Source organism: Sinocyclocheilus grahami, unplaced genomic scaffold (assembly GCF_001515645.1).
Source record: "Sinocyclocheilus grahami isolate Dianchi unplaced genomic scaffold, SAMN03320097.WGS_v1.1 scaffold196.1, whole genome shotgun sequence".
NCBI lineage: Eukaryota > Metazoa > Chordata > Actinopteri > Cypriniformes > Cyprinidae > Sinocyclocheilus > Sinocyclocheilus grahami.
In genome coordinates this window covers 2,230,732-2,240,829 of record NW_015505375.1, presented here as the reverse complement: position 1 = coordinate 2,240,829, position 10,098 = coordinate 2,230,732, and the positions used below count along the sequence as shown (strand labels likewise).

The 10,098-nt window shown below is 36.9% G+C and overlaps 1 protein-coding gene across 2 annotated transcripts in view; it reads left to right on the top strand.

Annotated features, from left to right (window-relative positions):
- The window catches only part of LOC107595086 (aquaporin-9-like), a 17,900-nt gene that overhangs the window by 558 nt on the left and 7,244 nt on the right, over positions 1–10,098 (top strand). The window contains exons 2-4 of one of the 2 annotated variants that reach the window (XM_016285397.1): positions 779–905; positions 4,723–4,860; positions 5,828–5,946. In XM_016285397.1, coding sequence (XP_016140883.1) covers positions 779–905; positions 4,723–4,860; positions 5,828–5,946 — 384 coding nt within the window. The remainder of the gene's footprint in view (positions 1–778; positions 906–4,722; positions 4,861–5,827; positions 5,947–10,098) is intronic. The other variant, XM_016285398.1, reaches the window with a different exon arrangement.

Below are 10,098 nucleotides of genomic sequence, written 5' to 3'. Positions count from 1 at the left end.
TCCAATTAGGCAAACGCTCAATTTCTCTGGCAGGTTTTTTTTAAAATGTTAGTTCTAAGTACCTGTTTCAAAACCTTCTAAAATTCAAATAAATTATATATGTAAATTTTTTTTTGCTAATTATGTCCTCCAAAATACTGTTCCAATAATTATATTTTTGCTATAGCTCTTGTGTAAACAAGCGAACAAAATAAAAACATACTTAGATACATTTAGGCTAGGGTTAACTATAAAATAAAGCAATTGTCCTGTTCTCAGGAAAAATATATTTTTCATGAACATCAGATGATGTCACATGATTGATAAATGTTGTACATTATTTTTTTAACTGACTAATTTTAATGTTTGTATTGTACTTTGTATTGTATGTTTTGCTGTTTAGTGAATTGTTTTGTGTTTCACAATTGCTTTAATGTCAGGTTTGACAACTTATCTCACAGTACATTTTACTACAAAAAAAGGAGTACCTGAAGATTTGAGTAAATCTTTGACTTCACTGATTTTATTTAGATATTAAAACATGAACTACACTTAGACTTTTTCTACAGTGTATTCTACTGGTGTAATTGCATGATAAGATTCTGATTTAACATGACAGATTTTGTTGCTTTGGGGTGCCGCCCTGACCATAATGGGCTGAGCTTTTGAACAAACTGTCCTACTAATTAGTTTTGAATAAGTGCTCCGCAACAAGAGTGCTTTTCTTATCTGTATGGCGGTAGCTTTCTACTAATTTCTACTAATTGTCTTCCTAAATCTGCCCATTTCCTGTTTGCAGCTCTTCGGCTGTGGTTCAGTGGCCCAGACCATTCTCAGCAGAGAAAAACAAGGAGAAAATCTCACCATTCATTTTGGCTTTACTTTAGGGGTAATGCTGGCTGTGTACATGGCAGGAGGCGTGTCAGGTAACTGGTCACACTGGCAAATAGAGAAGCCTAGAAAACACTTGTGTATATGTAACATGCACATATGCTACATAACCTTAAAATTTACCTGACTGTCAGTTACCTATAGTCTGCTATAAAAGTAAAACACAAATTTGAAGTGAACGTTTAAATGATTCCAAAATGCATTTAATAAAGAAAAGGCATTAGTCTGGTACAGCTGAGTTCAAAGCATCTTCTCATTTCAAAGGTCATATTTAGCTATCCATCAGGGATGTTTTCACAGTTGTTTGTGATCTTTGATCATGCTCAACAAAACATGCAATGTTCAGTCTACAGTCTACACACAAACCACCTACTCGCCATATGCAACATTACAATATCCATGATCTAATCAAAACTACATAAACTAGACCAGTTTATTCCTCTATTGCGGTTTATGTGCATTTATTCTCTTAAGACCTAAATTTGGTCACAGGAGTAAAATGGCAAGCGAGGTAGAAAAAGCCTTTCATGCAGTAATAAGCCTTAGACAGCTGGATCAAATATACCCCATACAGAGTATTCCATGATCTTGACCTTTGACCATAAAGAGAGAGAGTGAAGGGTGGATTTGTTTCAGTGCTTAACAGACTTATGCTTCCTTACAAATGTTAAGATTAATGAATGACATAATAGAGGGGGAAGCCTTGTGCTTATTGTATTTTATGTGCTCTGTTTCTCTGACATTCAAAAATATTCTATAGTGATGGACAGGGGGAGGAAGAAATAATCGGTCAATTACATGCTCTTAAATCTTGCATAAGGCTTGGTGTCAAGTGGAGGCGTGTGTTGGGTTTGATAAACCAGATTGGACATGTATGTCTGGCCTTCATTAAGACAATTCCTCAAGGATTATGGTGAGGTGAAACTTTTATTATAATAATGCAGATGATTCCTGGAATTTCTTTAAAAGCTTACCATTGAATTTCCCCTGCAATAACACACAAGACATATAAAATATGTGGACACAAGACATATAAAACAGATATAGTATGGAGAATCCTAATAGTTGTACAAATTAACACATATTAGCCTATGTTTAAAAAGCAACATACTATGAATTAAACGTTGTTCTGCAGTTAGGTGCATATGTCACCATCTACATTATGCTCCAACAGACATGTGCCAGTCACTACCGGTCGGAGGAGTCACAACATAACGTTACACAATCCACTGGCACATGCCACTGATAACTGGATGTACCACCGGACGTGCTGCTAAACGTAGCGGCATGTGCCAGTGGCTTCTGTGCATAAGATGTAATGCCACTTAATGTTAATACCACCTCTCTATATCTCCTGAATCTGATGGGCTGTTTACAAACTGTTTTCAACTAAAAACAGAACTTTTTATGCATTTTGGCCATTCATTTACACAAAAACTGCATTTTGTGAGCCTGAAAATGCAAGTTTTTGAAGACGATACCGTTGTCGTCTTTATGCAAACCACAAAAATGCAAATTTGCAAAAAAGGTGATGTACGTGCACGTACATATTACGTATCAGTCTATAGGTATGCGTATGTGTGCAGGCAAATAGTGTTTCTTTACAATGTGACATCACCAGCTGGCCTGGCATGCATAATTCAGTGTTTTTAGTCATTTTTGCAGATCAGTGTGAATGGGGATCATTTTGACATCGTGGTCATCTGTATGTGAAACTTTTCAAAAAACCTCTAATGCCGAGCTCACACTGCACGATTTTAGCCCGATTTTTCACTCGCCGACAGGTTTCGCGAAATCGCCGACAAATGCCCGAAATCGGGTTTTTCTTTTTCTCCTTGTAGCTGGAAATCAGCTCACAGACAGTTTGTGGGCTATATATATATTTTACTCCGGTCTGACGCATGTGGGTCGTGCAGTGTGAAAACCACGGTGACCTGACGACTTTGAAAATCGTGCAGTGTGAACTCGGCATTAGGGAAAACTTTTCTGTTTTCAGTACACTTATTGTTGTGCAAACTTACCCTGAGTGCCTACAGAGAGAACCTCTAAAATATCTACAGGATGCCTTCCCCTGGCCCAGCCAACTTAAGTTCTCATGAGGGTCACAGTACCAGCATCGTAGTTGTGAGGACACACTTCAGTTCACACTGTGCTGTCACAAATCAGCAGAGGGTGAAGCCTTCAGTGCATAATTTACCAGCACTGGGGTAGTGTGTGGTCTTCCTAAAAAAAACGGTAATTATATAAAATAATAAATAAATATTGAATAATGATAATAATAATACAAATAAATTGCGCTTTTATTTGTATTAGCATTTTAATATTTTATTTAATAATAATTATTCATTGCACTTTTACTCATGTTTGCATTTTTTTTAATGATAATGATTGTTTTTATTACAATTGCACATAAAAAAAGATGACATCAAGAAGTTGTTAAACAGAAGAAATAATGATTTTAAAATAAAAATTCTAATATGAATAAAAGGACAATGATAGTGGTGGTGCAGTTCGGGTTGTTCAGGGGAAATGTGTCGAGGGGCATGAGGCCCTGTGGTTTATCATTCAGTAGTGGTGTCTAGACCTCAAGTACACAATTGTGCATGTGTTGTTCTGGCGATGCATGCAACTGAACTATCAGAGGTGACGAGTCTTGAGTCAGATCTGTTCCTCATCCTTCCTCTCAGTGTGTCACAAGGGGAGACAGAGCCATATATAAATATATGTATGTGACGTTAAATATAGCCAGAGTTCTGCAGTAAAAGTCGTCAAAAGTGTGCATTTGTGCATGAATAAGTTGGTTAGCCTAGCAGCCCACATGACTGTGATAATCTTACATGCTGTGATGATGACTACAGTATTGAACTAATGAGCTTTTCTAGAGCATATGTCCCAGGTGGAAGTCAGGTGTAGGCACTGGCCTGTCATTATTAAAGGGCTAGTTTACTCAAAATTAAAATTCTTTCTTCATTTACTTACCCTCATGTTGTTCAAAACTTGTATAAGTTTCTTTATTCTGCTGAACACAAAAGAAGATATTTTGAATAATGTTGGTAACCAAACAGTTGACGGTAGCCATTTATCCCCCCCCCCATACTATTAATGTCAAAGGCTACCGTATAATAATAATATCTTGTGAATAAACAAGATTAATTCTGGTTTTTAACAAAATTGGCAAAAAATATTTTACCTTAACCAATCAGTTGCGTTTTAATATGCAATATTGTTATGACGCTTTTTAGATTCTTCAAAAGAACCAAACAACAAGACTGGCTTCCTGCTTAATGACTATCATGGGTCAAAACTGAAATCAAGAAAAATTAGCAAATTTTTTATTTGATCAACATTTAACCAGCTACCAAATGTTTGAGAAAACAGTTATGTGGGTCAGGAAAGGCCAGTGTTTTCCATTCTGAAGCGGCATGTACAGTGGGTTCAGTGACATAAGAGCAATCAGGCCTGCAGAATTGTCTAAGCTGAGGTACTCCTAAGCCATTTGTGTCTGAGGACCAGATTATGTCAGACCCAATTCCCATTGACTACCTCAACTAGTTTTTGTAGCAAGTGTTTATGAAGAACACTCTGGATTAAGAGAGGGAAAGAGAAAGTATACATACTGTATATAACAATTAGAGAAAGCACATAAAAACTTGTGAGTGTGAGATGAATGATGCAGTGTGCTCTTTTGATTCCAAATTCCTGTACTACAAAAAAACCTCAGCATGCTTATATGCAAACCTCAATCAATACAAAATCATCATTCAAAAATGGACCACTAAAACCAATGCAGATTTTGATGACTTTGCTGTCATCAAAAGTTTGCAGTCTCTCAACTGTTGCATCTCATTGCAGGTGGACATGTGAACCCAGCTGTTTCTCTGGCTATGGTTGTCTTGGGGAAACTCCCATTAAAGAAATTTCCTGTCTATGTGGTAGCCCAGTTTCTAGGTGCCTTTGCGGGGTCTTGTGCTGTCTTCTGTCTGTACTATGGTAAGTTTTCACTGCATATCTATTTTTTTGCTTCCTGTTATTGGCTCCTTTTACACCTAAGACAGACTTAATTTTTTTTTTAAATTATAGCGGTTTTAGCACTGGCCCGCAGTTATTGGATTGAATTAGCTCATTCTCATGAATAATGTGGTGAAAAGCTCAGAAACTGATGACGCCGATGATTACTCCAGTCCAGGGGTGTCCAAACTCGGTCCTGGAGGGCCGATGTCCTGCAGAGTTTAGATCCAACCCCAATTAAACACACCTGAACCAGCTAATCAAGCTCTTACTAGGCATACTAGAAACTTCCCGGCAGGTGTGTTGAGGCAAGTTGGAACTAAACTCTGCAGGATACCGGCCCTCCAGGACCGAGTTTGGGCATCCCTGCTCCAGTCAATCACAACTCCAAGTTAACGCGTGTACCTCACATTTCATGACGTGGGTTCAGCTTTGCTTTTTAAACTGGAAGAATAAAATGGCTCAGGAAAACAAACAAACATAACTTTCCCCTTAATAATAAACATTGTTTTAGTGCAACCTGTACATATCTGTTAACACGTATAAAAAAAATGTGTTTTAGGGTTTCATGGCCTTAGGCTTGATATTACGCATGCACACAATATACACAGACGCACAACTCAAACTAAACATTTTTTGTCTGGTTTGTTTTGATCTTTGTTAGATTAAGATAGATATTAGATATAACATTAGATTGATTAAGTTACTCCAAAAAAGTAATGTTACAGAGTAGCCTAGTTTTTCTAGATTGCAATAGGATTTTATTGTATTATTATTTAGCAATTACACTGTACAGTCATTAAATTTCTACCTAATTACTATGAATTCTTATTCTAAAATCTTTCTCTAGTTGAAAAGCTGTTGGATGTTGAAGTATAATTAATAATCTGTCCTTTGCAGCAACTCATTTCAATGTTTTGTGCATAAAATACCTAAATAAAATCCATAGGTGCCTTCGCAAATTTTGCTGGAGGAAAACGGATTGTAATTGGTGAAAATGCCACAGCAGGTATCTTTGCCTCATATCCACACGAAGATCTTTCATTGTTAAATGGATTAATTGATCAGGTGAGTGAAACACAGTAATTCGTTATTTTAAATATCACATAATCTCACTAGTGATTATACAATGAAATTAACAGCACTCCAATGTTAAAGTGGACATCGGATGCCAATTTTCCACAAGTTGGTATGATTCTTTGGGGTCTTCATGAAGTGTCTGCAACATACTTTGGTTAAAACTCGAGAGGCAGTATTAAAGGTTACTTATTATGCCCTAATACCTAATATGCAATACATGTCCCCAGAATGTGTCTGTGAAGTTTCAGCTCAAAATACCCCACAGATCATTTATTATATCATTTTGAAAGTGCTTATTTTTAGAGGAAGCAGAAACACACTGTTTTCGTGCATGTATCTTTAAATGCAAATAAGATGCTGCTCCCCGCCCCCTTTTCCAGAATAGGGCTGTGCCTTTACAGCTCGTACATCAAATACTTTGCTAAAAAAACATCTGTTTGGTTTTGATTATCGTGTCTATCGTGCTGAAATCATGCATTTTAAAGCCATATCAGTTTAAACTTCTGATATAGAGAGCACACATCCGAAGCACGTGCACAGAACGTGGCTGTCACACGGCATGTGAGTACTAAACTAAGTTCTCTTTCATGTCGTATTGTGCTTAACCCTCTGGTATTGTTCATTTGGGAGTCACACTTGTGTTGTTCACGGTCAAAAGTAACCGGGCACCTGAAATGTAACTTTTTTCATTTTTTTATTTTCAGTGAAATCAATGTAATGTATTTTTGTTCAATAATATTTTTTATTTTGTATTTTGAGAGAAATTTATTGTACTATTTAATATTTATGCAATAATTATGATCAAATTTTCCCATTGAAAATAATAAAAACATTTATTTTCTAATATTTTTCTATTACTTTTCAATTATGACAGTATGTCATGTTAAAATAGAGACATTGCCTTTAAAACCTAATTTAAGGCAGATTAGTTCCATCTGGTGGGTGCGAGTGTCTGTTTTGCACACATATTTTAGAGTGTCACCCCTTCATTGCTGTGCACTTTTTTTCTGCATTGTGAATGATTTGTAGATTGTACACACAAGAAATTCTCTGTATTTTCATATTTTTGCATATTTCCCATTCATTTCCAATGGCTGTCGTTTTTGAATCAAATAAACAATTTTTTTGTGGTCACATAGTGACTGCCATTAAAGTCAACGAGTTTCGTACCATTCCGATGAAGTAGCGATTTTTAAAATGTACAAAAAAATATTTTCTTGTCTAAAAAGTCTTAACAATACCCGAGTGTTAAACTGTAAAATACACACAAGGTTATGTTAAAAACACACTACAAAAACAGTCAGTTATGTCTGTGAAGGTAAACAGCTGGGAAAGAAATCACATTTTTATATTAGATCTGTGTATGAAGTGATAGCAGTGTAATATGCAGTACCTACTGCTGTCTATGCAGTTATATGACCCAAACAATAAAATAAAAACAGAAAATCACTCACTGCTCTTGACCGAATAACTTCTATAGCTTCAATAAGAAGACATTTCTAACTTGAATGCTGCTATTAAATGCTCTAGAGTGAAAATAAACATCGCAGGTTTGGGCTCACTCAGGGAGGAGTCTTTGCTAATACGGCGGTGTCAGTCAGCAGCCGTGGGCGGTAATATTATAATAAGAACCCCTTCCTACGTCAAAAGGGGAGAGAAATCTGATCGGCTCATTTTTTCACATGCTTGCAGAGAAAGGCTTACAAAACCAAACTTACTGTGTTCTTCTTTTTCATGTTTTCTGAGTTGGTAGATGCACCGGACACTCAATTATAGCACTTAAACATGGAAAAAGTCAGATTTTCATCTGATGAGCTCTTTAACCCTTAAATGCATGAATGTTTCGCCAATCATTATTACATATTCGGGTCTTTAGCGACCCGGACCTATATATCCAGCACGGATGGATCTCTAACTGCTGCAATAGCAAAAAAACTCTCTTGATATTTTAAGAACAATTAAAGAAGAATAAAATAAAGCTTATTTCGTTACCATTTGAAATTTAAAAGGGTTCAATTTGAGCAGATGATTTTACCATCGCTGTCATCGTCAGAGCGCACTTCCACAGTACATTCAGCATCTGCCTCATATTCACGATCTCAGCACAAATTCAAGTACCAAAAACAGCCCACACTCTCTAAGTAAAAAAGAAGAAAGCATTTTCATTCTTTCATAGGCTGTATGGTTACAGACACTATTAAATTATTGTTGCCGATCTTGAGTGTATTATATTTTATATAGTTTTATGGTTATTTGGCAAGCCTGAGTATAGTTTTTACCCATCAGCCCAGTCTATTCTGTAACGTGATATGCAGAGTTTAGTTTTTTTTTTTTTTTTGCACATTAATGTCAATAAATGTGGCACACCCAGTTTTTCTGATGCACACCCAGAGTCTCTTTTCTGGCTACGCTAGTGGTGCAAACCACTGAATTGGCAAATGACCATGGAATAAGCGGGATAATCGCAGAGGCAACCACCCTCCGCTTCACGTTGGGTGGTTCTTTGCCTCCGTGTTGTGCATTTAAAATCCTCTAATGCACGGCAAGCCATTGATTATCCCTTACCTAAAGAAAGGTTTTGAGAACATTCAACTTTCTAAAGACAGCGTTTTTGGATTTTTTGTTTTAAAAAGAATTACATTGTCCTGTTCTTCTCCTAAAGAATAGATATCTGCATACTATTTAGAAACAAATTTAAAAATCATACCTACAAAATGATTACAAACATTCTGGAGATTGTTATTCTTATTAAAGACTCTGGTTTGTTTCTTTTTAGATTTTTTCTTATCAGTTGTGTACATTAGGTGTTTATCTTACATCTAATGTTGTTAAATTAATGTTTATTGCATTATTTAAGTATCGTGTGTCACCATGATGGGGTTTAGTGTTTGTGTGAATGACACTGTGCACCTACTATATACTGTATATAAGTAGTTCCTTCCTGAGCTTGTGGAAAAGCTGTTTGTGATGAGCTTTCATCATGTGACTTTTTCATCACCACCTGTTTTTGGTGGTTGTCACTTGTCAGTGTATTATGCTCTTTTTGCTACAAACCACATATTAATACTTAGTGGGTTGGTATATTAACATTACATCAGTTAATGAAATCTGATTTTTTTTTTTGCTGTGAATTTAAGTTAGGTCTGTAAAACCTAAAATGTTGATACCATATATTTTAGGGAAAGTTCTGGCAACCACAGCTGCCGGTATTTTACCGTAAATGTTACCGGTAGTTTTTTACAGTGTGCCTGTCTGCAGTTTGCCGAGCCTTTGAGCAATGTCAATGACATCAAATCCTTTCTGGCAAGACTCAGGAGTAACTATGTTGCAAATTTCACCAACTTTCGCTTTGACATCTTTGTTTGGTTGTTCAGAGAGGCCATAGAGACGTAGGCACCAGCGTCTTTTGTAACGTTCAGCATCAGCGATTCGTTCTTCCAGATTGACAAGAGATTTTTGCTGCTACTCAAATTTCTCAGCAGGCTTGGTTTTATCATTTTTAAGATCCTGAATCTCAACGTACAGGTGATTTAAGGATGTTTTGAGATCCTCAATTGTGTTGGAGTTGGTGATTATCATTTGCTCGAGTGAGTCTGCCCTTTGATTAATTTTCAAGGTGAGGGCAGTGATAATATTTTCCTGTATCACAGACAGGGAAGGCTCACCTTTGTTTTTCTTTGGCAAGGGGCTGCTCAGTGGAGTGTCAGGAGCGGGAGGGAGAATTATTGGTAGGTCTCCTGAAGACTGTCACGAATCCGGTCCATGAACTTCTGTCTGCTAGCCATCAGAGGTCACCCTTTCCATTTTCATTGACTCTCGCACTACACACTGTTGCATATCATCCCGGACTACATATCCCATCATTCATTGCACTGATTGCACACAGCACTAATTGCACACAGCTGTTTCACTAATTGCTCACAGCACTGATTGCACACAGCTGTTTCATATTACTCACTCCCTATTTAACACTAACTCTTATCCCTTCCCTCTGCCGAGTATTGTTTAGCGTTTATCACTCCCCTAGCGATAGCTACACTACGGAGCCTGTTTAGTTTGTCATAGCCTCACCTTAGTCTTGCCTTGTCTGTGTTCTCGTTTCTTGATCTTCGCCTGTGTCTCTCGGATTCCTCCTCTCGT